This window comes from Bos taurus, chromosome 13, assembly GCF_002263795.3.
Source record: "Bos taurus isolate L1 Dominette 01449 registration number 42190680 breed Hereford chromosome 13, ARS-UCD2.0, whole genome shotgun sequence".
Classification (NCBI taxonomy): domain Eukaryota; kingdom Metazoa; phylum Chordata; class Mammalia; order Artiodactyla; family Bovidae; genus Bos; species Bos taurus.
This window is the reverse complement of record NC_037340.1, coordinates 54,542,254-54,566,910: the sequence shown is the minus strand read 5'-3', so window position 1 is coordinate 54,566,910 and position 24,657 is coordinate 54,542,254. Positions and strand designations below refer to the sequence as shown.

The window sequence follows — 24,657 nt, the reverse complement described above, 5'->3', positions numbered from 1 at the left end:
GGGTGCACATGGCCCAGCTGCATCACCACTTTGCTGTGGGAGTGCCTGGGGCATGACCCTGGTGCAGCCCTCCTGAGCATGTGTGCCTCCCAGTGTACACCCCCCAAAATGCCTGACCCCATGGCCACCCAGAGCCTCTGGGGCTGGGCATTGGGTCCCTAGGCTGCCTTTTGTCAGCAATTCAAGGGTGTGGAGCAGTGTTAGGTGTGCCCTGATCTGGGGCTCTGTGATGCGCCTCAGAGCACAAGCTCTGTGGTGGTTCCATGGCTCTGTCCCCTCTGTCCCCACCCTGGCAGCCACAGCCGCCCCTCAGCCCATGGGTCCTCCACACAGGGACCCTGGGCCCTCCAACCTGGCATGGGAACAGAGTGCCACCCTCCTTCAGCAACCCCCAACCCACAGGGCATGCTGCCATCAGCCTGGCTTTGTCCCCTGGCCAGGACTGACCTCTCCCCTCCTGACACGTGGAAGTGATGGAGGTCACACCTGGGGGTGGGGGGCAGGGGGAGGGAGCCTAGTTCATTCTGCGGGTTGGGAGCTGGGACCTGCATCCCGCTAACATGCTCCCCTGATACCTCCTGTCCAGTGTGTGGGGGCGGGGGGAGATGGACAAACTTAAAGTCACTTTTTGGGGCTAGTGTGGGCCATACAGTGACCCCAGGGGTCAGAGTCCTTATCCAGACCATTATCAGGCTCAGGTTCAGATGGAAAAGCTTGGAGCCTGGAAGGGGAAGACCCCGTTGGAGCAACCCTGGGGGAGGGGAGTATCTGTGCCCAGCAGTGGGACCTGGCGATAGGCTGGCAGGCCGCTCAGACCCACCTGACCTGCAAGCTTCAGGAAGAGTGATGGCCCAAGACAGGTGGGCAGTAACCCTGGACACTGGCCAGTAGATGTGAAGCCAGCCCCCTGGCCTCTCCCCAGGCCACTGTGGCTATTGGGGCTTCAAGACAGGGGCTGCTCTCCAAGGGAGGGTGTTTCCTGGCAGCAGGTGGGAGGGTCTGCATAGGGCTAGGATGGGGGAATGGGATTCCGGGCACTCGGTCTCTCCTTGACTTCACAGCAAGACTTCCCCAAGTCTGGTCCAGCAGGAGCGCTCTGGCGCCCCTGCTGTGTCAGGCATGGAAGTACAGGAGGAAGGGGGGTTGGGTGAGAGGCCGTGTCAGTAGGTGTGGGATGGAGCTGCTTGCCCCGCCCCCAGTCCCACAGCCTCACCCTGCGTCTGTGAGGATGTCCTAGGATGACTCTTGAAGGCAGGAATTTTGGAGATTCTCTTGTCCCTTCCTGATATAATTATCCCTTCCTTTAGAGACAGAGAAGGGGGAGGCAGAGGATGAGATGGTTAGATAGCATCACCAACTCAATGGACATGAATTTGAGCAAACTCCAGGAGATAGTGGAGGACAGAGGAGCCTGGTCGGCTACAGTCCGTGGGGTCACAAAGGGTCGCACATAACTTAGCGACTGAACAAAGATTGGAGGGTGTGGCCAAGCCTGACAAGCGGTTCACAGCTGAACCCAATGGGGAAGGGAAGGGAGGTTCTTAACTGTGTGGTCTACCTCCACGCACCTCCTCCATCGACTCAGAAGCTCTGAGTTGCCTCCTGCAGAAATTCTGAAGCCTTATTTCCCAGGGAATTCTAAAGATTCTGACACCAAGCAGGGGGGAGCTGCGGATTCTGAGCAATCGTAGGTGACCTGGACGTTTGAGTGTCCCCCTGCGGGACACTGAGTGCCCCTGGCCTCAGGTGCTGCCCCTCACCCTGCTGTCCCCATGCGTTTCCAGGTGAAGCACAGCTCACCCAGCTTGTGAGAAAGGAGCAGCCAGCCCCTGTCCACTGTTTCTCTCGAGCCTGGGGTCACGGGGGCACTTCCTTTCTCTGTGGGGCCCCCACTTTCCTCTTGGGGTGGCAGTGCCGGGTGAGAGTCCGGCCTTTGCCAGTGCTGGTTCAGGTACATGGACCACTCAGTACAGTTAAAGTTTGGGGTGAGGGCTCCGGTGAGGGGGGTTCCAGCCTGGCAGGCATGGCCCTGGGCGTCTGCTCACGGCAGGGACTGGCATCCTTGATGGGCCCTGTCTGGTCCCTGGCACAGATGTGTTCACTCTCTCTGAAGGACTTCCTGGGCCTTGGGCAGCGGGGTCCCTCTCAGGACCCCAGGGAGGAGAATGTGACTCGGTCAGCCCCTTGACAGGACCAGGACTGCCCCTTCTTCAAAGGAGCCTTCAGAGTGGGGCTCTGCCTCCACACCCTGGTCCAGGACCAAGTGAGAAAAGAGCCTCTTTCTTTTTTGCTGAAAGGTGTGTGTGTGTAACTCACCGGTCCCAGGATAATTTTAACTCAGAGGCTGGCCCCAAAAATGCCACTGGGTTTCTTTTTTCCCTGGCTGGCTCGGCAGGGAGTGGGGCGATGCAGAAGCCCCCGCCCACCCAGGTGGGCTGGCTGAATGGGGGGCTTGTGCGAGGGCCGGCGGGGCGGGAACTGGCATCTGGCCGGCCCACAACCAGCCCCGCCCGCCGAGCCCAGCTCGAGGCCCCTGCCTCCGCCGCCAGCTCCGCTCAGAGTGCAACTGCAGCCATGGCCGGAGCCCCCACCCTGGCCCTGCTGCTGTTGGGGCAGCTGCTGGCTGCCACCGTAATCTTGACTGAGGCACAGGTGAGCATGGGACCCGGGGCGCATGGGGCTTGCCTTTGAATGCAGCTAGGGTGGGGGTCCATGGCTCTGTGGTCACCTGTTGAGCAGCGCAGCCAGGGAATAAGCTCCCCACTTGCCCCCTGTAGCCAGTCTCCCTGAATCAGCGAGGGAGCCAGGAATTCCGGGGCACTTGGAGATGGCGGGCACAGTCTTGTCACTGCAAAGTTTCCGCACCACCTGGGCACAGGCTCGCCCTTGCCCGGGTGAGCCCCCATAGACACGGGGATACCCTGGGATTGAGTTCAGGGACTGCTCCGTCCTCAACCCAGCGGGTGTGGTGCCAGAGCTGCATCTCCACCAGAGACACACAATGTGGCCTTTGTTCCTCGTGGGCCTCGGACGTGGCCCCTCTTGGCCCAGCAAGGTGGCAGGGGACACTGCAACAGCCCGGGGGTCTGAAGGAGAATGGGGGAAGGGGCGGTGCGGACCCCTGCACAGGTCCGAGCTCTTCTCCGGACTGGGAGGAGGGGGTGCTCTGTCAGGCTAACCCCAGGGCCAACCAGGGGGACCCGCAGTGGGAGAGCATGGGGTGCTGCCACCTGATGATGTTTCTCCATTTCAGAAAGTGGGACCTCGAGGCCCCCCCGGTCCCCAAGGGCCACCTGGGAAGCCAGGAAAGGATGGCATTGATGTGAGTTTAGGGGGGATGATGGGGAAGCTTCTGTGGGGTTCTCACTCTGGCCCCAAACTCCCTGAGCCCCAGGCCTGACGGAGAGAGAGTCCACCTCCCAGAGCTGGGGTGATGTTGGGGGTAATGAGCACCCCTGTGGGATGTGAAATGGGACAAATGATCCTTGCTCCTGCTTGCAGTGGACCCCTCAGGGGTTGTCTCCCCAGAACAGGTGGGGTTGGCTGTGTAGTGCTCTTTGGGGTGGAAGTGTGGGCCCTGAGGCATGTCTCTGGGTCCCTGGAGGGCCCACACTCCTCTTTTCTGGAGGTGAAGGCCCAGGCATGGGCCTATGCCCCTAGCAGGGTCTCCGTGGCTACTAGAGATTGGAGCCAGCCTTGAAGGGGCTGGGGGGCTATCATCCTCAAAGTGCCCCAACCTAAGTGTGGCCCTGGCCGTGTGGAAGCAGATGAGACCCCACAGCCTGCCCCCAGATCCAGGTGGGGTGAGAGCCCTGGACCCAGAGAGACTCAGCCAGGCCATGAAAGTTAGGGCCCTCCAGACCTCTCCTCACCAGTACTGTTCCCCGGTGGCGCCGCCCTTGGCCAGTTCTCAGCTCCTTGAGCCCCAGGGGCCTGCCCGGCTCTTGATGGCCCGAGTCTCCCTCCTTCCACCCCTCCGAAGGGCCATTGCCCAGTGCAGCCGCGTTGGGCCCTGGACCCAGGCAGCCTCCACTCCTGGTGGGGCTGGGCCCCTTGCACCCCAAGGCTCCGCAGCCGATAGGAGCCAGGTTCCATTGTTCCCTCTAGGGATGTTTCCACGTAATACCTGGCCTGGAAGCTTTGGGTGGTCATCAGAGGGGAGGGGTGCTGGGGTGCCTTCCTCTGTGAGTGTGGGGGCTGCCACCTCTGACTAGGTTTCAGGCAGGTGGAGGGGTGGGCTTCATGATGCCTCCCATCATTTCTGGGATGTTCCTGTGCCCTCAGAGTGGGCTCAAAAGCCCCAATCTGTCCAGCTAACCCCTCTCCCCACCACCTGCCCTCTCCCCACCACCCACTGCTGTGACTGCCCCTGGAAGGGAGGGGCCCACTGGTGTGGACGACAGGATGAGGGGCTCCATCTTGTCTTCTGGAGCCTCCTCTGCCCCAGCTCTGCTCCCTGGGGACGCTTGGTCACATGGGCATGTCCCCTCTGCAGGGAGAAGTTGGTCCTCCTGGTCTGCCTGGGCCCGTGGTGAGTGTCCTGGCTGCGGTGTGGGCTGTGTGTGTGGGGAGGGGGTGGGGATGTCCACCTTCTAGTCTGGAGGGGAGGGGTGGGCCTATAACAGAGGGGTCATTGACATCCCTTCCCATCATGCTGGGCCCTGGGTCACCAAAGGGGAGGCCTGGGAGAAGGGGCAGAGCAGAAAGCAGTGGGAGGGGACTAGGTGGGACTTGGTGCCTCTCAGGGCAGGGTCTGGCTTTTGAAGCTTGTTTGGGCCAGGGGAGGGGTCGACACAACCCTGCACGTCCAGCTTGTCAGAGGTCCCACAAGTGACCCTCCTGGAGCTGTTCAGGCCAGGAATTAAGGGCTCTAGGCTCACAGAGGGTATCCCAGCCCTTCACTGGGAAGGTTGAAGGGTCCAGGTGATTATCACACAGATGTGGCCAAGACAGGTAGGGGGCTGCTGGAGGAGGTGCCAGCGAAGGTGGGCAGCTGGGCCAGGGTCTAGTGGAGAGGCCCTCCTCGGGCCCCACTGGAGGACGTCTCTCTTCTTGGTGAAGGCCACTCTCTGGCTCAGCTTCTGTCATGCCTCTGCCCTTTCCCCCCACAGGGACCGAAAGGGGCCCCAGGGAAGCCAGGGAAACCAGGAGAGGCCGGGCTGCCTGGACTGCCTGGAGTGGATGTGAGTGTGCCTGCTCCTCCCCTCCCTGCCCGCTCCCCTCCTCTCCTCGTGCAAGCCCCCACCCCCTCCTGCCTGGAGGGGCTCCATCCCAGCGCCCAGGAGTCAGGTTTAATTGCTGCTCTCCAGCTGGGCCAGCTCAAATAGGAGAGTCTGGCCCAAGAGAATCTCCAGAGGTCCCCCAGCGGGGTCCCTTGGCCTCCGTCCCAGACCCGTCAGTGTCTGGCCCTGTCCACCAGACGACAGCGCCAGCACACAGGAGGGGCGAAAGTCCTGCCAGCTTCTCTGGGAACAAAGGCCCATTATCCAGGCCCCTCCAAGCCCCTGGCGGCTGCATCAGGGGTCCTCAGGAGCTTAAGGCGGAGCCCCAGGACGGGGGCTTTGTAAGCACTGGAGGGGGTCCAAGAGGGGAACTCTCCTGCTCCCTGGGCTTGTCCACTCCAGCAGGGGCTCCAGCTACTGGCTTCCCACAGGCTGCCCCCACCCCCCCAGCACAGCACACCAGGTGGATGGTGGGTGTGGCCAGTGGGGGGAGGTACTAGTCTAGTCTTTCTGACCTCTCTGGACTGGCTTTAGAGAAGGGCCCATGGCTGGCTCTTTCCCCTGGAGGGGCACATCCTCCCTTTTTTTTTTTTTTTGGAGGGGCACATCCTTCCTGTGTGACCCCTCTAGCCTCCCTCCTTCCATCTGCTCCCCAGGGTCTGACCGGGCAGGATGGACCTCCTGGACCCAAGGGCGCTCCCGGAGAACGGGTAAGGCAGGAACCGCATCCAGTGGCTTCAGCTTGGAGTTGAGGTCCTGGCCAAGGGCAGTCTAGCTGAGCACCGCCTGTCCACAGGGTGGGGGTTCTGAGGACAGCTGCCGTGACTGGACTGGCTGGGCCCTGCCCCTGATGTGGGTTGGAGGGGGCAGGAGGGCAGGTGGACACAGGGTGGCACGTTCCCTGTCCCCACCCCATCTGGTCAGAGCTGCCCCAGCCCTCAGACCGTGTTGAGGGGCTGGCATGGGCGGGGCATGGCTGGCCCTTCTCCTCTCGTGGTGAACCACTGCCCCTCTCTCTGAGGGGCCATGGTCATGGCCCAGCCTGTCCCCTGAGTCTGACCAGTGTCCACCAAAGCCTCTTTCTGGTTGATTAACTTCTCTCGTGGTGCTGACAGCAAAGCTGAACCCAACACTCCCTCTCCTTCCCCGCTTTAAGAAATGACCGTTTCCCAGCCCTGGAGTGCAGAGGACAGGGGGCTGGGTGTGGGGGAACCCAGGACACAGCACTGCCTTTGGGAACTGGGCTACGGAGCTTTCTTAGTAGAAACAAGGAAGAGAGAGGCTACCTGCAGGAGGGCAGGTGCTTGGGTGATGCCAAGGAGGGTTTGGGAGATGGAGGAGGGTGGGAGAAAGTGGGCTAGCTCCAGGCTTTTCTGCTGGGAGCCTGGGACCCAGGAGGGGAGGGCCTCCAGTACAAGAACCTTGAAGTTGGGATGCAGGCAGGAGGAGGTCCAGGAGGGTGCTGACAGGCAGGTGGCTGCTGGAGCTTTGGGACTCTCTACTGTGGGCCAAGGTTGGAGGGCTTCCTGGAGGAACCGGCCATGGAGCTCCTCTGTGTGGCGTGGGTCACACCTGGTGGTCCATCCTGCCTGCAGCAGTGCTCCCAGGAAGGTGGGACCGGTTCTAGCTTTTCCTCTGCAGGATTGTTGGTAAAGGGCTGGACCCAGATCCCTGAGACATCAGAGGTCCCCCCACCGCCTGCTGTTAGTCTTCTGTGAAATAGGAACCCCTCCTCAGGGGAGATGGACTTGGGAGGGAGGGGAATGGGTTTGCATACACTGGCATAGTGCCTCTGCCAGCCCCTCTGACACCTCATTTCCTCCTGCAGGGAAGTCTGGGACCTCCAGGGCCACCTGGGCTGGGGGTGAGTACTGGCGTCTCCTCCTGGTGGGAGTTTGAGGGCCCCAAGCTCCCCAAATGCAGCCCCTCTGCAGCTTCTTCTGGGGTCCTGAGTGCCATCCGGGCTGTATCCTCTCATCCCCAGTGACTGCCCTACCAGCTCAGGGTGATGGGATGGGTGGTGGGCAACCCCCTCCCATCCCCAGCAAGCCCTGACCCCATTCTTGGCATTGCAGGGCAAAGGCCTCCCTGGACCTCCTGTGAGTACTTACAACCCTCGTACCCAACCCCCCCACCAAAGCATGCCCACCACACTCAGAGCCAACATGGTTACCAGGTCCCAAGCCAGGGTGAGGGTGGGGCTTGGTGGGGGGAGACAGAGTCCCTGTACCTAAACAGAGCTGGCCAGCCCTGTGAAGGGGATACAGGACAGAGTCTGAACTGCTCTGGGTCCTCAGAGCTCCTTGGGTGCAGACCCCGCTCTCTCACTTCTTACCTTCCCAGGGAGAGGCAGGGGTGAGCGGCCTCCCAGGTGGAATTGGCCTCCGGGGCCCCCCGGTGAGTGGCTGCCAGGACTCCCCAAAGGCAACTATGGGGGGGGGCTTTCCCTCCCTTTTCCCTCCCTTCTCCCTCCCTCCTTCACCTTCTCCCTGCACCCCTCCTCTCCCTCTCCTCTTGCTTGTGGTCCTCAGTGGCTGAAGTCCAAGGACAGACTGGATCTCGGGATGCAGAAGGTGGGGGAGGGGCGAGCAGGTGGGGGGGCACCATAAGTGCATTGTCCTGGGCAGGGGGTGGGATGGGGAGGTCGGGGTCGGGGGGCTCGTGTCTGGAGGAGGCTGGTCGCCTCACCCCTGGTGGGGGCTGCTCCTGCTCTTTCTAAGTCATAACCCCTCCCACAGGGACCCTCAGGACTCCCAGGCCTCCCTGGCCCCCCAGGACCTCCTGGCCCCCCTGTGAGTACTGGACAGAGGCTCTCAAGCTCTCGGGCGAGTCTCAGGCATGGGTGACTGCTTGGTGGGTGGGACTCCCTTGTCCCCAGGGTGCCCATCCTCAGGCCCCCCAGGCTGTCAGCCCCAGGACCCATGTCTGCATGGAGAGTCCTGGCCACACCCCAGACAGGGGCTAGGGCCAGGCTGGAGCAGTGCATCAGCTGACCCCAGCTAGTGGGGCTCAGGCCTGGGGACCGCCCCATCCCAAGGGCAGACGGTTTTTGTCATTGTCACGCACTCTGCAGAGGGGCCAGCTGGCACTGGCCACTGGAGGATGAAGGGCCCGAGCGCCTTGGTGGTCTCGCGTGGTGGGTTGTAGGGAGAGAGCATGGAGGGCTGTGTCGAAGCTGGCATCTCTGTCTTCCAGGGTCACCCAGGGGTGCTTCCCGAAGGTGCTACTGATCTTCAGGTGGGCATGTGCGGCCTTTTCAAAGCCTTTTGTGGGGGTGCCTGTCTTGGTGGGAGGGGGCCCCATCTGGAGAGCACAGGAAGGCAGGGATGGGGGCTCCCTAGGAATGGGCTCAGTGCAGGCAGCACCAGTTCTGGGTGTAGCATCCCCCCACACTGCCCTCTCCCCACCCCCACAGCCTAGCCTTGCACCATCGCGTCTCCCTGGCATGCACGGTAGCGCAAATGGAAGTTAATTTAAGCAAAATCACATGTTGACCAATTCTGCTCCTCCTTGGCACAGCCAGGCTTTGCGTGTGAAGGCCAGGTTTTAGCCACGCAGGGCAAGCTTGACCGCCTTGATGGGGCAGACAGAAACTTTCAGGCTACAGTCTAGTAGTTGAGCTTTGTCTCTCATGTAAGAACAGTGACTCTGGAGGCCTGGGGTTCGTGGGCCAACACCCAGCCTCCTGGAAGAAGCCAATGTAAGTTATTAAACAGAGGGCCTGGCCTGGCCCAGCTAGCCCACTGGTGCCCCTGCCGGCCCTTCTCGCCTCCACCTGTGTCCTGAGGGCTTGATGTTGGTGTCCCTGGGGAGGCTTCAGGGGGTCTTCTGGAAAGAGGAGAACGGCTGGGCCCCTGATGCTAGGGGATCAACTGGGGGGTGATGTCACTGGCTCTACCAGATGAGCTGTGGAATGATCCGGAAGCCCCCACACCAGCCCTGGGCTCGCCGAGACCCTGGGGATGCCCAAGGGTCACACACGCCTCCCTCTGGCACCTCCATGCACCACGGGGACCCCGAGCAGGGCTGGCTGCCGAGCTGTGTGATGAAGGCTCCTTTGTGAAGCCAGCAGCCACTGTGCTGAATAGCTACTTTGAACTTGTGCTGGGCCGAGACATCAGAGCTGGGTGTGTGGAGGCGGCCTCGAGAGGCTGGTGGCTGCGGCCTGGCTCTGCAGTGCCTCACTACACCCCACGGCGGTCCTGAGTGAGGCCCTGTCTCAGCCCCTAGGAGGCCCCCTAGGGGCCGAGGTCCCCTTCACCTGTGCCAAATGGCCCATCTCAGGGCCTCCATGTTCTGACCTCAGTTCCCACTCCTATTCTCTTTGACCGGGAGGGGTCTGACCACTCTGTTTCCCAACAGTGCCCGGCCATCTGCCCGCCAGGCCCCCCCGGGCCCCCAGGAATGCCAGGGTTCAAGGTGAGCAGCCACTGAGGGTTGACACAGACCCCAGCCCACCCCTACACTCCCTAGGAGGTGGCCAGGCCCCCACATGGGCAGAGGTCAGGGGGTGGTGGGGTCACAGGGCTGTTGCAGGAAGCAGTGGGGGCTGGGGGTCCTTGCTGTGTCCCTGTCCCCTCAACACTGGTGACCCGCCGGGATAGGGGCATCGAGAGACAGTGTGGGGAAAGCTGGTCTCAGACCCCCACCCCAATCCTGGCCCAGCACTGCTCCCCCCACCAAGGCCTTGGTTTCCCCAGCTGGCTGATGGGCTGGGCAGGCCTAATTGTTTAGGACCGCTTGGGGGTGGGGCCATGACTGTCTGCTCACTGCTCTTTCAGGGACCCACCGGCTACAAAGGGGAGCCCGGAGAAGTTGGCAAGGATGGCGAAAAGGTAGAGGCCGGCCGTGGGGTGGAACCCGGCAGGGGGGTGGGGAGGAACGGGCGCTGGGGTGGGGTTGGGGTGAGGGGTTGGGATGAGTGAGAGGTGCTGGCTGCTTCCCAGGCAGGCAGGTGGGGGCACCCTGACTGAGCGGCTTCTGTGAACCCCCCATCCCCCCAATTCTGGGCCTGCCTGCCAGAGCCTGGTGGTTTGGGGCAGGGTCTCTGCACAGACCCCCACCACCTGGCCTCACACAGAGGTTCCCTGAGCCTGGGCAGACCCGCTGCCCTCCCTCCCTCATGGCCACTTCCCTGGAGGACATGTGTCTGTCCTTACCCGCAGACTAGGGCCCCTCTAGCATGGTTGGAGTGGCCAGACTGCCACGTGAGCGGCTGACCCCCACCACAAGGTGTCCGGGGAGGGCTGGGGTCCTTGCTGGGAGGAAGGACAGGGTGAGACCTCTCTGGAAAAAGGCCAGTGCCCCCTCGGCCTTGGAGGTGCAGCTGTGAGGTGAGGGCAGCGCCCCCCCACTGCTAGGGCTTGGGCAGTAGGTAGGGAGAGAGGGCAAGGAGGAGAGCTGGGGCTGGCCTCACCCACCACCACTTTCTGTGCCTCTCTTGCAGGGTGACCCCGGCCCCCCTGGACCCCCTGGTATCCCGGGCACCGTGGGGTTGCAGGTGAGCAGGGAGAGGGGTTGGGCAGGTGAGGACGTGGGGTGGACAGCTCAGGGCTGTGAGGAGTGGTCCACCAACTCCCAGGACGGGACTGGGTGGGGGTCCTGAGACCAGGGTCTCCATGGCTCCTGGGGGTGTGCACTCCTGGGGGACTGCTGGCCCGGGCCCTACAGCTCCAGCTCTCTCCCTTCAGGGTCCACGGGGCCTACGAGGACTTTCAGGGCCACTTGGACCCCCCGGGGACCGGGTAAGTCTACAAGCCGCACCCCGCCTCCCGCCTACCTGGCCCTTGAGGGGCTATGGGCCAGCCTGAGGTAAAGAGGCATTGGGGGCCACCTCCCGAGGTCAGGTGGGCCCTGTGAGTGTGGGTCCTCACCCATGGCCATGGCAGGGCTGTCTCTAGAGTCCACTCACTGGATGGTTCCCCAAACCGGAGCCTGTGAAGGTTTTTGTGGGTCCAGGGGGTGGGAGGGGCAGATGGGGGGCATTGGGGAGGGGGCTTGGCAAATGTGGGGAAGGGAAGAGGCCTGGGGACCCTAGCGGGGTGCTGATGGGGCCGTTGCTGGGGTCTCCTGGGAGGGCCTCTCCAGACGGACCTGGGTGCTTTGGGGACGCCCCCAGGCTTCTGATGAGACGCTCAGGGTCTTTCTCCTCCACAGGGTCCCATTGGGTTCCGAGGGCCCCCTGGGATCCCAGGAGCCCCTGGGAAAGCGGTATGTGTGTGTCTGGGGGTGGGTGGGGTGGCCCCTGCAGGCCCAGCTCTGTTCTCTCCTCTCTTCCTCACCCAGTCGCCTTCCCCAGACCCACTGGGCTGCCCCAGCCCTTCCCGGGGCTTCACTGTCCCGTGGGCTCACATGGGGGATACATGTGTCACACCTAGGCAGGTACCCATGTGCATGCCTGAGGGGAAGGACTGGGCATGCCTGGCACGGGGTCAAGTTTCCCGAGGAGTCAGCCTGTCCCTCATGGGAGATCTGCGCCCTGTTTCCAGGCATGAAGTGGGTGGAGGTGTGGTCATGGTCCCTCTGGCCTCTGCGACCCTCAGCAAGGTCACCTGCCCCCCACCTTGTTAACTCTTTCCCTGTTCCCCCTTGTCACTGCAGGGCGACAGAGGAGAGAGGGGCCCAGAGGGGTTCCGTGGCCCCAAGGGCGACCTTGTAAGTGAGAGAACCTGGGTTCTCTGGGTCCTTCCTGGGCAGAACCTGGTCCATGAGGGTGGGGGAGTCACACAGACAGCAAGTCCAGGGAGGCCTGGGGTGGCTGCCCTCTCCTGGAGGTAGGAGGAGCCCCTGGGTAGTGCCAGGCCCGGCCTGAGGAGAAAAGCCTTCCCCCCAGCCCAGGTAGCTTCCCCAGGAGCCCCCGGCCTTGTTTCCCCTGTGGCTCCTTGAAGCTACTGTCACCTAACAAGCTCCTCTTGGGAGTGGCCGGGCAGGGGCCAGAGGACCACTGACGTCCATCAAGAGGCCCTGGGCTGTGAGGCCTGACCTTGTGCCAGGACTGCCCAGCTGAGAGATGGAGCAACAGAAAACACGACTCTCGGGTTAAGTGACACTGAGATAATCAGACATCTGCCAAAATGAACTGAAGTGACCATCTCCAAACCCATCTCATCTTCCCCCGGCTTGAGAGCATCCCCAAGACCCTAAGATAGCTCCTGCTTGATGGGCCTTTTCCCCTAAGGGTTGGGTCTGGCCCCCACAGCTGTCCCCCAGCCAATCCTGAGTCTAGGAAGTGGTGGGCAAGCCTCCTGCCCACCTCCCAGGATCCAGTGACACATCTGGGAGAGCAGTCCCCGAGGCCTGACTGTGGTTCCTCCGTGTCTCCTAGGGCAGGCCTGGTCCTAAAGGCATCCCCGGCATGTCTGGGCCCAGTGGAGAGCCGGTGAGTGTCCGGGGCTGCCAGTGCATGGGGGGTCAGGGTGGGTGACCTGTGCAGCTCTCCTAACCCTCTGCCCACATTCAGCCTGGACCCACACTTCCTCCTGGCCCCCTGGCTCCTCCCCTACCCCAGCCTGAGAGGACAGGGTGGCACAGCCGGTGGTGGGAGGCAGAGCTAAAGGAGGGGAGGGGAGGGAGAGACCCTGGCTGCCGTCCTGCCGCCCTCCCAGCACGTGGCTATGTCTGTGGTCCCAAAATTGGTCTAGCCTGTGGGACTAGGCTCGATCCTGGCCTAGGCTCGATCGAAGGCCAGATCCTGGCTCCCAGGCCTCAATCTCCTGTTCTGTAAAGTGGGCACAGCAGACTTTCCCTGGAGTGCTGTGAAGAGTTTGGGTGCATCCTCCCTGCCCTCACCTGCACGATTGGAGGACAGCACAGGTCACCACCTGCCTGAGCCCAGGAGGGTAGACCCACGGCAGGACAGTGGGGAAGGGCAGGGCCTGGAGGGGGCCCACCGCTCACCCAGCCTCACACTGTCCCATCCCCAGGGCATGCCAGGCAAGGACGGCCAGGACGGCGTGCCAGGACTCGATGGCGAGAAGGTTGGTCCTGCCTGGGGGTCTGCAGGGAGGAGGAGGGTGTGTGGGGCATTCAGCCTGCAGGACCCCAGCACATGTCCCACAAACCCCACAGGGAGAAGCTGGTCGCCACGGTGCCCCGGGAGAGAAGGGGCCCAACGGGCTACCGGTGAGTGCATGCAGCTACCGGGCGGCCATCTACCCCGAGCAGGGGTGTGTGTGGGGTCTCTGCATCAAGGCCAGGGAGGCTGCGGGAGCCCCTCACTCTCAGGGTGCTCTGTCTCTGACCTTATGTGCTGACCTCTGACCTACAGGGTCTCCCCGGACGAGCAGGGTCCAAGGGTGAGAAAGGAGAACTGGTACGTGGTTGCTTTCTCCAGGAGAGGGAGAGGGGAAGGTGCAGCCGCAGTCTGGGTCCTGGGGGCAGAGGGGGCCCTCCCCTGCAGGCAGGCACTCAGGGTTCACCCCTCCCCCGCAGGGCAGACCTGGAGAGCTGGGTGAGGCCGGCCCCTCGGGAGAGCCTGGTGTCCCTGTGAGTATCTGCAGCTCTTGCCCCCTACTCGTGTGTGTGTGTGGAGCCTGCTGACACCCTCTGTCCCTTCTCGAGTGTAGGGAGATGTTGGCATGCCCGGCGAGCGTGGAGAGGCTGGACACAGGGGCTCAGCGGTGAGTTGGGGAAATGAAGTCTCAGGGGGCAATGGGCTCAGGGCCCGTTTCTCTGTGGGCTGGGGTGACATCTTGGAGGTATGAAAGGGCTGAGTCTGTGAAAGTTCGGACATGGTGGTGGCTGGGCCCCAGCTGTCCTGTCCTTGAGACTCTGGCTGAGGGTGCAGAGGCCCAGCACCCAGCACCAGGCCGAGGGAGCAGCCCCACCTCAGGCCCCTCCACGGACCCAGCAATGATGCCACCAGCCTTGGTGCCCAGGGCAACAGGGGAATTGGTGCCTGGTGCCACGTCTGGCTGATGCACGGGGTCCCAGGGCCTGACCTCTGCTACCTCAGCTGCCCCCAGGATGCCCCCTCCCCAGCAACTGGGCCAGATGGCTTGGGGTCAGTCCTTGTGCCTGCCTGCCCACCCAGCCCCCAAGGGGAGGCGGAGCTGGACTAACGCTCTACCTCTGTCTTTCAGGGGGCGCTGGGCCCGCAAGGCCCCCCCGGGGCCCCTGGCGTCCGTGGCTTCCAGGTGGGTGAGATTTGGGGCCAGGGAGCCCAGGTGGGCCAGTCGGGCTTGGGGAGAGTCAACACTGGGCTCCTTTGTGGGGCTGATGAGCTGGGCCCTTGTCTGTAGGGCCGGAAGGGCAGCATAGGAGACCCCGGCCTGCCGGGCCCCCAAGGCCTCCGAGGTGGTGTGGGCGACCGGGTAAGTGCTGTCCCTGCAGGAATCCCTGCACCCCCACGCCCCTCATCCCACCTCCCACAGTTCCACAACACACTCAAAGGCAGTGTTGGTGCCCAGTAGTCAGCACTGGGGGGTCCCCATTGTCCCTGAGACTTGGGGGCTGGGGCCATCAGGGAGGAGGCTAGGGGCAAGCTCCCAGCACGCTCAGGGGCCAAGATGCCAAGTGTCCGGGAGGAGCCCATGTGTGCCGAGCTGGTCCTGGCACCCCAGTGGGGGAAGGGCACTGGCCCCCTCCCCAACCCCGCTGTGATCCTCTAACGCTCATCACCCCTTTCTGACCAGGGCCCGGGAGGAGCTGCCGGCCCCAAGGGCGACCAGGTGAGACATCAGTGGTCAGGTCAGCTGGGGGGCTGCCACTGTCTTCAGGGCTGGGGGCACCTCCTTCTCTCCCTCCCTCCCTCCTTCCAGCTTTGTCGCTGCCCCCACTCCTGGCCCCCCAGGCTGACAACTCAGAGCACCCATGCAGACCGGGGTCAGTTGGCTCCTGGGTACAACAGAGGCTGCCTGTGGCTGGGGGTGCTTCTCAGGGACCCTCAGAGTAGGCATGCTCCCCATTGGCTGTCTGGGTCCCAGGAGCAGCACCTTCTCTCTGGAAGGCCCAGGGTGGGAGAGGGGCCCACAGCTCTGCTGCTGACCCCCCAACCCCCTGGAGTACCAAGAGCACCTAAAATGGTCCAAACCCACCTGAGGCTCTGCTCGCTGTCTGCCTGGCACCCAGGCCTGAGTCTTGGGCACGGCTCCCGCCAAGAATGGGTGTCGGCAGCTCGGCACTGTGTCATTTCAGGGCATCGCAGGTGCTGACGGCCTTCCTGGGGATAAAGGAGAACTGGTGAGTGTGACATGCGGCCTCTTGCCATGGTTGTGGTGCGGGGAGGGCAGCATCTGCAGGTCTGTGGGGTGGGGGTGGGGCCGAGTCGAGGCCGAGGCAGAGGGTGGGACCTGTGCTGTCCCCTGTGGTGGGTCTTCTATCCCTCACCCCCTCTCCACACTCCCTCTGTGACTTTTCAGTATGAACTAGCCAGAGCTGAGGCTGAGCTACAGAAAACGCTGCTTCCACCGAGCTGATAGAACAAAAGGCTGATAGAACTGACAGTCACACTTCGGGAGGTGACTGAAAGGGAACAGTCAGGGTGTCTGGGAAGAGGGACCATCGTGGCCGCACGTGGCTAGGGTCTCTGGCTCCGTGACCAAGCCTTTCTTTAAGTCTGGAAACGGCTCAGTCCAGGACCCTCGTCTCCAGCAGAATCTCGTAGCCCAGAGCCAACCTTTCCAGCTGGGGTGCTGGGCACCAGCTGTGGCTGGAGCGGAGGTGGTGTCGGGCTCTCACCGGAGAGCGGCCCGGGTGGAGGAGGGGTCCAGGGCCATCTGGCCACCGGCTGCTGCCCACTCCCTGTCCACAGCCTGCCAGGCAGATTCCTGGGTTCACAACTGGAGAAGGGGGGGCCTCAGCCACAGAGAGCTTCAGCTCTACCTTGTAAAACAAGAGTGAGAACAAAGCAAACATGGGTGAGAAGTGCACCACTGCTAATGACACTGCTTAGGGAAAATAAGGTGGCTCCCTGATGACTCAGACGGCAAAGCGTCTGGCTGCAGTGCAGGAGACCGGCTTCGATCCCTGGGTCGGGAAGATCCCCCAGAGAATGAAATGGCAACCCACTCCAGCATTCTTGCCTGGAAAATCCCATAGATGGAGGAGTCTCGTAGGTTACAGTTCCTGGGGTTGCAAAGAGTTGGACATGACTGAGCAACTTCAGGGAAAATAAGTTTAAAAACATCAGTAGCTACAATACAATCTCAGCAATATAAAAATATAAAAAGAATATACAATATTTATGAACATATAAGAAACATACCTAGAGTAAGAAGGAGTAACCCCTGTGGATGCTGTCATGTAATCAGACAGCAGCTTCATGGGCGACTCGCTTTCTCTTCCTCCCCATCTAATAACAGGCAAAGCTGGCTCCTGGGGAACTAGTTCCCACAGCCAACAACACGTGAGTAACTGAAGTGCACAACTTCCCTTCTGCTCTTTTCCAGGGTCCCAGCGGCCCTGTTGGCCCCAAAGGAGAGGTGAGTGCCTGGCAGACACTGGCTCCCCGGCCCCCTTGGGGCCCCAGGCTGGCTCTGGGGCACTGATGGCCATGTGGGTCAGAAGTGGGGAAACTGCCAGCTCCGAGGGAGAAGCCCCTGCAGGTGGCTCGGCCATGACCCCCTCCCTGCTTCTGTTTCCCTCCAGTCTGGCAGTCGCGGGGAGCTGGGCCCTAAGGGCATCCAGGGCCCCAATGGCACCAGCGGCGTAGATGGCGTCCCTGGCCCCCCTGGCCCCGTGGGCCTCCAGGGCGTGCGAGGCGTGCCTGGCATCACTGGAAAACCTGGGGTCCCGGTACGTGTCCCCTGGGAGCCAGTGCTCCTGCATGTTGGGCTCTTCCTGGATCTGGATCAAGTCCTTTCCAGACAATCAGGGTTCCTAGTGTTCGTGGGGGTGCCCCAAAGAGAAGTCAGTGGGCCCAATATGATGATGGATTTGGGGGTGAATTTCAGGGGAAAGAAGCCAGCGAGCAACACATCAGGGAGCTGTGCGGGGGGCTGGTCAGTGGTGAGTGTCCTTCCTCCCTCCCACCCCACCCTGCCTGGTCCACAGTGCCTGCAGCCTCACCCACCCCCAGCAGGGTCCCATTCTCACCCCCACCCTCCCCCTCCCCCCACCCCCCAGCCTCCCCCTCCCCTACCTCCAGCCTCCCCCTCCCCCACTGCCACCCCCCACCCCCAGCCTCACCTCCACCCCACCCTCATCCCCACCCTCCATCACCTTCCAGCCAAGCCCACTGCTGGCGTCCCTGGGGTCTGCACTGGGTGGGCTCCTTCCCCTCAGCATTTCTTAGGCCTGTGATTTGCTCCTCGGCATTTCTCAGGGACAGCATACTGACACCATTTCTCACAGACCCAAAGCAGTTACAGCCCTTCGCAGTCAATGAACAAGCTGTCTTTGAAGAGCGGTATGCTCACACTTCACGTAACACACTTCTGATGAATACACGCCTGATCTTTGTTTTCCAAAAGAGCAAATCGCGCAACTGGCCGCGCACCTGAGGAAGCCCCTAGCACCAGGCTCCATCGGGCGACCGGGTCCTGCTGGCCCCCCGGGCCCCCCGGGCCCCCCAGGCTCCATTGGTCACCCCGGGGCTCGAGGGCCCCCTGGATACCGAGGTCCCACAGGAGAGCTTGGAGACCCTGGACCCAGAGGTGAGTGCAGCCCACTCCACCATGCAGCCACACGCTGGAGCCCCCCACCAGTATCTCCATGCAGTCTCCACGTTGAGATGCTCCCTTATGGGGACAGGGCGGGGAAGAGGCCCAGAGGGGAAACTGACCTCAGGGGCCCCATCCTTCCCCTCCCCTCTCCTCTCATCCCACCCTTCCCCTCCCCACGGGCTCCTCTAGAAAAGCTCCAGAGGTTAAGCCATTGCTAGAAATGCCTGGGGTACAGCCCTTCATGCTCTGGGGCCCAGCTCCTTATTAAACCCAAGGGTATGACAACATTTTCCAAAATGTGATGTTCTTCTCAAGTTTCATTAGAACAACATTTGGGGGAGGACAGGCTGAGAAGAATGAGAGGAATGAACCAACAGGAGCCCCATTTATATGTAAGAACAGTTCCTGTAATGAAAACTGGCATGTGTGAACATTTCTGTGGCAAAAGGCAAAAGTTAATGATATTGAGAAATGCATCTTAAGAACTAGGAGAGGTAATTTAGAAAGAGGCGGAAACCTTGACCCCCTGCCGTGGTGCCGTCGTCGAGGGAAGCTCAGTGCCCACACAGTAACACGGCTGTGGGAACTTCTGGCCATTAACCTCTTCTAAAAAAGGCCTTGAATACTTGGTTCATTATACATCATCTGCTACCACAGTCTGACTGTCTCAGGTCAGCTAGCTTCCCAGCCCAAATTCAGGATTTAGAGCTCTCATTGCTGCTAGTTCGTTTCAAACTTATTAACCAAATAATTTTCTATTTCTGAAAAACCGTTTAAGAAAAATGAAACTTACTTCTGTGAGTTTCTTTGTTCATCTGTGAGGTTCAGTGTAAATACTTCAGTAGATGAAATCGCTTCTGTAATTAGTGGTGTCGTTTCGTTACTGTAAAGACACTGAGAGTATTTTCAGCGCTAGAGGGCAAACGCCGGCGGACGCCCTTCTCTTCCCGGCAGGCTGAAGGCCACTGTCAGACAGCTTCCTGTTGTCTTGGGGACTTTACTGTCTGCAGTGGGGGATGGTTCCCCCCAAAGACAGACCAACAAGGTTTTATCCAAATAGGGATCTGAGTGCCTTTAAGACTGTTGAAAATAAAATTCAAAAACAGCATTCATCACCTTTATGGATTCTCAGAAAAACAGCATGACAGGACTCAGTGGAGGCAGCCATTCAGCTGCAGGGTCACTGTGCTCCCTGGGGTGCCTGCCTCGGGCTGGGGACACCTGAGGGTTATTGTTTGAGTTAAAAGAGAACATATTCTATAGGTCCTCGGGCAGATGCCACTGTCACTGCTGGGCATCCATCTCCCCAGAACAAAACGAGTCAGGGAGCCGTAGAGGCCGGGGAAGCCCAGGACCCGTGGGAGGCCCTGACTGCCTGGCCCTGGGGCTCCTAGTCCTCTGCAGAAGGTGTGCTACCTTCTGTGATGGGAAAAACGACAAACACCAATTGACAGGAAACTGGTGTCACTGCTTTTAGTGTCAGGCAGGACAGATGCCCCCAGCCCAGCTGTCTGCCTTAAGCAGCATCACTATGTGGACAAGAGGCTGTTTCCCCAGAACATCCCCAGGTCTTGCAGCCAGCATCACACAAGGCACGGGCAGCCAGCGGGCGCTCGCAGAGGGCCTTAGCGCACCTTCCAGACACCAGGGCCACAGAGGCCAAAAGCAGCCACGAGTGAGGGAGCAGAGAACAGAGTTCAGGGGGTGTTTGAAAACACCCTAAATAACTGTCAAAACTCATGGTGAACATAGGAATACACGGTAAACGCTCAGATTGAACAAGCTCAAAGTCCGAGAGTGATGTTCTGATACTGGGAGTCACACAAGTGGGTGACGTTGAGCCCGACACTTTGCTGCGTGTCCTTTCTAAATGTGTTTTGATTCAGTAAAAAGCTTAGAAAGCAGGCACCCTGCTTGTAAGAAGGCGGATCACCACTCACCACAGCCAGTCTGTCTTTGAACTTGAATCAGAGCTTCTAAGCATATGATTATGTCACTTGCTCTTAACAGGAAACCAGGGTGACAGAGGAGACAAAGGCTCAGCTGGCGAGGGCCTGGATGGGCCCGACGGAGACCAAGGGCTGCAAGGTACGAGACCACTGTCACTAACGTCCCACGGGCACATCTGGGGGGCGAGCACACTTCATCGCCTTCTAACAGAACAACTTCTCTCTCTTGGCAAAGCATTCTTAGAGGCGGGGTCAGGAGCTGTTTCAGTAACCACTTTTATATGGAAAAGCTGAATCAATGAATTTATCACCCTGTGTTGAAGTAGATTCAGTTAGATTCTATTCAAGTAAAGCCGTCAGGTATTTCAGTTCAGTTCAAACAGAATTTTCTCTTAATTGACCCACGTGTACCCTGGGTGTTGGCAGTTTTCACGTCAAATATAAATGCTCTGCCAAGAGGGAAGAGGGCAGCTCCAGCCGTGTTCCCTTCTGTGCCTTCTGGTGGGGGGATACATGCTGGGACCACCTCAACACACACCCATCAGCACCGCCCGGCTCCTGCTTTCTCCTCTGCTGACCTCCTCTTCCACCTGCTGTCCACCTGCTCAGGTGCCCCCACACAGGCCACCCCCGTGGCTACCACCCTCATCGACAGCACCCCCATCCCTCACCCAAGACTCATTCCTCACACGGCACCGACTGACTCACTCCACGCTACCTTGCTAAGGACAGAACCCCGACTCCTGCACCCTGGGCCCATCCTCCCCACGCAAGGCCTCTGCCCTCACTGTTCTCCAGCCTGAGTGCGCCTCCCCTGGGCCCCTCCCAGAGTTAAGAAACAAGCTAGAGAAACACAAGCGTTGGGTTGGCTTAATGGACACTCCACTGATGTCCCCTTTCTGTGTCTCCACTCACCTTCCTGGGGGCTCTCAAGGACCGCAAGGCGTGCCCGGCATCAGCAAAGACGGCCGAGATGGGGCTCATGGAGAGCCTGGGCTCCCCGGCGATCCTGGCCTTCCTGGTGCCGTTGGCGCTCAGGGGCCTCCTGGCATCTGCGACACCTCTGCCTGCCAAGGAGCTGTGATGGCAGCTGTCGGGGAGAAGTCAGGTCCCCGAAGCTCCTAAAACACAACTTCGGGAAGAGTGAGAAAGCGGTGCCAACTGAGCAGTGGGCTCTGGAAGGATCGTGGGGACCAGTGGCATCCTGGTATTGATGGGGGACGCCGCCCAGCAAGCCATCCAGCAAGGCTGCCCCTCCTCGTCCTCAGCAGCGACGACTGGACACTTGGTCCCCAAGAGCATGCTTCATCGAGCTGCTGTCAGAAGTGTTCCGTCTCTACATGAATTTACAATGGTCCCTTCAGCTGTAACGTCATACCTCAGACACAGACCAACATTTTCAGAAGGACTGAGGGTGTACACACAGAAGGTTCCGTACAATTCCGAGAAAGAACAGTCAGCAACTTGTTTACATGGCATTTGTGTAAAGACTAAGATAACACTTCAATAAAATGACACATGAAATCTTCAGATTAATGACTGGCCACAGTATTACCAAAAAAATAAATAAAGAATTTAACGTACGGTATCCCTTCCATACAAAGGTCTCGTCTGATTTACCTTCTTCTTTTGTGCACAAACTTTTAACTATCTCTGTTGACAGTATTTATTGAAAGTGACTGTATTGCACTAAAGCCTATTGGGATTATCTGTTGTAACAAATAAAGCCACTCATTTGAAAAACTCAGTTCCAAACATTACAGTTTATTACACAGAACGTAATGACTCTATGAAAATGAGGGCACTGAAGCAATACTACTGTGACAATATTTCATTTATGGACAAAAGTACCTTTAAAGGAGGTCTCTGGAAAATTTCCAGCAAAAAAGTTTGAAAGAGGACTGCATTTTGCAATAAAGTTCGGTCCAGCTGGAAATCATTACAAGGGGAAGTGATAAACAAAAGAAATAAAATTCCCAAACTACTTACAGTTAAGAAAAATTTAACTCATTCTAGTTGCTAACGGGGCATATCTAAAATGTAAATAAAATAAGTAAAAAGCAATGTACCTTTTAAGACTAAAGAAATTACAAAGGATGTTAATTTTTTTAAGTTATCATGTTAAGAAAACATGATGGAATCAGACTGATAATTGAAAAATTACTTACTAATCGTCAAGATGTCTTCATCCCCAAAAGGTCTAAGAGGACATAAATGGGTAAGTATTTTGTTCTAGATAAATATTTCTACAAAATGGGCTTTCAAAGTCCACATTAGAGTCCCATGAGCTGAGACACGTCCCTCTCAAGTTAGACTGTCAGAGCGGAAGTCCAGGGTCGAGGTGATGTTTGCGTGTCACAAAGGCGTGGCTGTCTACTGCCCAGGAACCAGTGTTCACGTCCATCACTTGATCTCCACAGCTGGGCTGCTCTGTAGACTCTCCTGCGCAGGACATGTCACCAGGGAGTCTGGTCTGGTCAACTTTAGCCTTCTGCCAGTTTTACCGCAAAATACACTCTCAAATTCCTAAAATCGAGACAAGACCATCAATGTACTGTATGCACAAACATGAAAACTGCTATTTTCAAAAACACAAAAGGTTGACATTAAGAGCTAAACTACATCAAAACATATAGTTAAGGTGTCACAAATATATGTCACATCTTGTAAGGGGATAAAGATGGGGATTCAAACACTTTCCTTGGTTACCTTTACATGTATTTTTATTTCATTTTCCAAAAGATTCTCAAAATGCCAGACCATATTGTAAACCCTTCTGATGTTCAAAAAAACACCCATAGTTTTTATTTTCATTGTGGTAACACAGACATAAACTCTACCATTTTAACCATTTGGAAGTGTGCAATTCAATAGCATTAAGTATGTTCACACTCTTGTGCAAACCATCACCACTTCCATTTCCAGAACTTTCCACCACCCCACACAGACCCCGTGTACCATTACGCACCCCTCCCACCAGGGGCATTTACAGTCTCCACCCCCCTGCTGCTAAGTGCCAGACTGAGGTGACTCCCCAGTATCCTACTGGCTGTGGGTCAAGTTAATGCCACTCTACCTCTAAATGCTTTAGAAAAGGCCTCGGTTTTAATGGCTGTATCTGTCTCAAGCTCACAAAAGGAGAAGGTGAGTGCAAGCAGACAACCTGAGGCTCACAGGCCTCCAGGAAACAAAAGATACAGGCCTGTGAGATGTAGAAGGCGGGAAGTCCCACAGGCCACAGGTTGGGCCCGCTCGCCAACATGAAGCTTTGCATGTCGTGAGAACTTAACACTCTGTGACAACTTCAGCAGAGAATTCTTTTCCGTATAAAGTTTTTCATGTAATATACAATACTGAATAATCTTAATTGGTTTATTTCTCCCTGAGATGCCTCAGGAGTCTTCTGGAAAACTCAGAGTCAGTTAGAGAAGGAAACTTATTACAACCTGTTATCAATAGCAGCTCAATATTCCAGGAAAACTTTGCTGCCTTAATAGAGACAGAAAACCATATCGAGTATTGTACCACCTTACTTTTAATAGCAAACTTCATTTACTTAATTCAATTCAGTCTAATCTGAGCCCATCATGACCACATGTAAAACACTTTCCTTAAGGTTCCTTTTCCACAAACCTTCCATCACTTTCTGTATACATATTAATTTGTCCTTTATTTTTGCCCATTCAGAAACAACAAGCTCTGGGACAAAACTATTCTCCCTTTACCCCATGAACAAAGATATTTCAATTCTTTATGTCTTCCTCTCACTGAGGGTGAATATCCTACTTTCTTTACATACTGAAATGCTTCCCTTATTACTTTAATAGCTTAATTGCATATCTATTACAATTTTAACCCTTAAAAACTTTAATCTCTAGTGAAAACCAAGAAGCAAGTAATTGAACTGTTCTTTATATCAGCATGTTTTGACTGGCAAACTTAAGAACACATTCTGTAACCTCTCAAAGCATATATTTTCCTATGATACAATTTTTCAATTTAATGTGGTACAGGACATGTGTCTAATAAGCCCAAATAACTTAAGATTTTTTTCTCTCTCAGAAGACAAAAGGTGAACTTAGACTTGTCCAGCAATCAATGTTCAGTGTTTTATCTTAATGAAAAATGACTTAGACCTTTAATGAATTTGTCACAGAACTTAGTTGAGCAAAACTAGTTTCAAGTTACCAAAAATTTGGAAAAACTAATACATAATTATTCCTAAAGAGTTCATCTGAAAGCTTTTATCCCATTTATCTCTATTTTATTATTTATGATAATATTATACAGACATTACCCATCCAAAGATCACATAGCTTGTATTTCAATACAAAACTTATCAGTTTATAACTATTATCCCATTCTCTATCTCTATTATAAAACCGCCCTAAGCTGTATAATCGGAGAAGGCAATGGCACCCCACTCCAGTACTTTTGCCTGGAAAATCCCATGGATGGAGGAGCCTGGTAGGCTGCAGTCCATGGGGTTGCTAAGAGTCGGACATGACTGAGCGACTTCACTTTCACTTTTCACTTTCATGCATTGGAGAAGGAAATGGCAACCCACTCCAATGTTCTTGCCTGGAGAATCCCAGGGACGGGGGAGCCTGGTGGGCTGCCGTCTATGGGATCGCAGAGTTGGACACGACTGAATCGACTTAGCAGCAGCAGCAGCAGCAGCAAGCTGTATAACAGTAGCAAAACTTAGGTATCCATTAGCAAGCCATCTTTTCCCTAAATCTACAGAGTATTACGGCCAGGCCATATTACAAAGGAAAATCATTTTTTGTACATTTTACTGGTTTGTGACTGAAAGCAGTCCAATTCTGGAGAATGTACCACAAAAGGCTGCATTTGAGAAGTGAGCTTGCGTCCCCAGGGCTG

At 57.7% G+C, this 24,657-nt stretch overlaps 2 protein-coding genes across 3 annotated transcripts in view; one reads left to right on the top strand and one right to left on the bottom strand.

Moving 5' to 3' along the window:
* Window positions 1–546: 546 nt before the first annotated feature.
* Window positions 547–21,520, top strand: COL9A3 (collagen type IX alpha 3 chain). Its single transcript, XM_025001125.2, has 32 exons — window positions 547–2,652; window positions 3,254–3,322; window positions 4,496–4,531; window positions 5,112–5,183; window positions 5,879–5,932; window positions 7,051–7,086; window positions 7,298–7,321; window positions 7,566–7,619; window positions 7,961–8,014; window positions 8,418–8,459; window positions 9,585–9,641; window positions 10,004–10,057; window positions 10,669–10,722; window positions 10,913–10,966; window positions 11,379–11,432; window positions 11,823–11,876; window positions 12,547–12,600; window positions 13,145–13,198; window positions 13,290–13,343; window positions 13,489–13,533; window positions 13,653–13,706; window positions 13,787–13,840; window positions 14,303–14,356; window positions 14,462–14,533; window positions 14,855–14,890; window positions 15,357–15,401; window positions 16,610–16,642; window positions 16,809–16,955; window positions 17,114–17,168; window positions 17,633–17,815; window positions 19,835–19,912; window positions 20,708–21,520. The coding sequence occupies exons 1-32, from the start codon at window positions 2,407–2,409 to the stop codon at window positions 20,896–20,898; spliced, it is 2,223 nt and encodes a 740-aa protein (XP_024856893.1). The 5' UTR covers window positions 547–2,406; the 3' UTR covers window positions 20,899–21,520.
* TCFL5 (transcription factor like 5) overlaps window positions 21,518–24,657 on the bottom strand; it is a 17,371-nt gene continuing 14,231 nt past the window's right edge. For both annotated transcript variants that reach the window (XM_025001126.2, XM_025001127.2), the window contains exon 6: window positions 21,518–22,299. In XM_025001126.2, the coding sequence (XP_024856894.1) occupies window positions 22,177–22,299 (123 nt within the window). In that variant the 3' untranslated portion in view covers window positions 21,518–22,176. The remainder of the gene's footprint in view (window positions 22,300–24,657) is intronic.

What these genes read in the sequence shown, in the direction of transcription:
- COL9A3 (XM_025001125.2), top strand. Translation starts at nt 2,407, where the DNA reads ATGCAGAAGCCCCCGCCCACCCAGGTGGGCTGGCTGAATGGGGGGCTT. An exon ending in AGGGTGAGAAAGGAGAACTG is followed by an intron (nt 13,534 to 13,652) that starts GTACGTGGTTGC and finishes CCTCCCCCGCAG; the next exon opens with GGCAGACCTGGAGAGCTGGG. An exon ending in GTGCGGGGGGCTGGTCAGTG is followed by an intron (nt 17,169 to 17,632) that starts GTGAGTGTCCTT and finishes GTTTTCCAAAAG; the next exon opens with AGCAAATCGCGCAACTGGCC.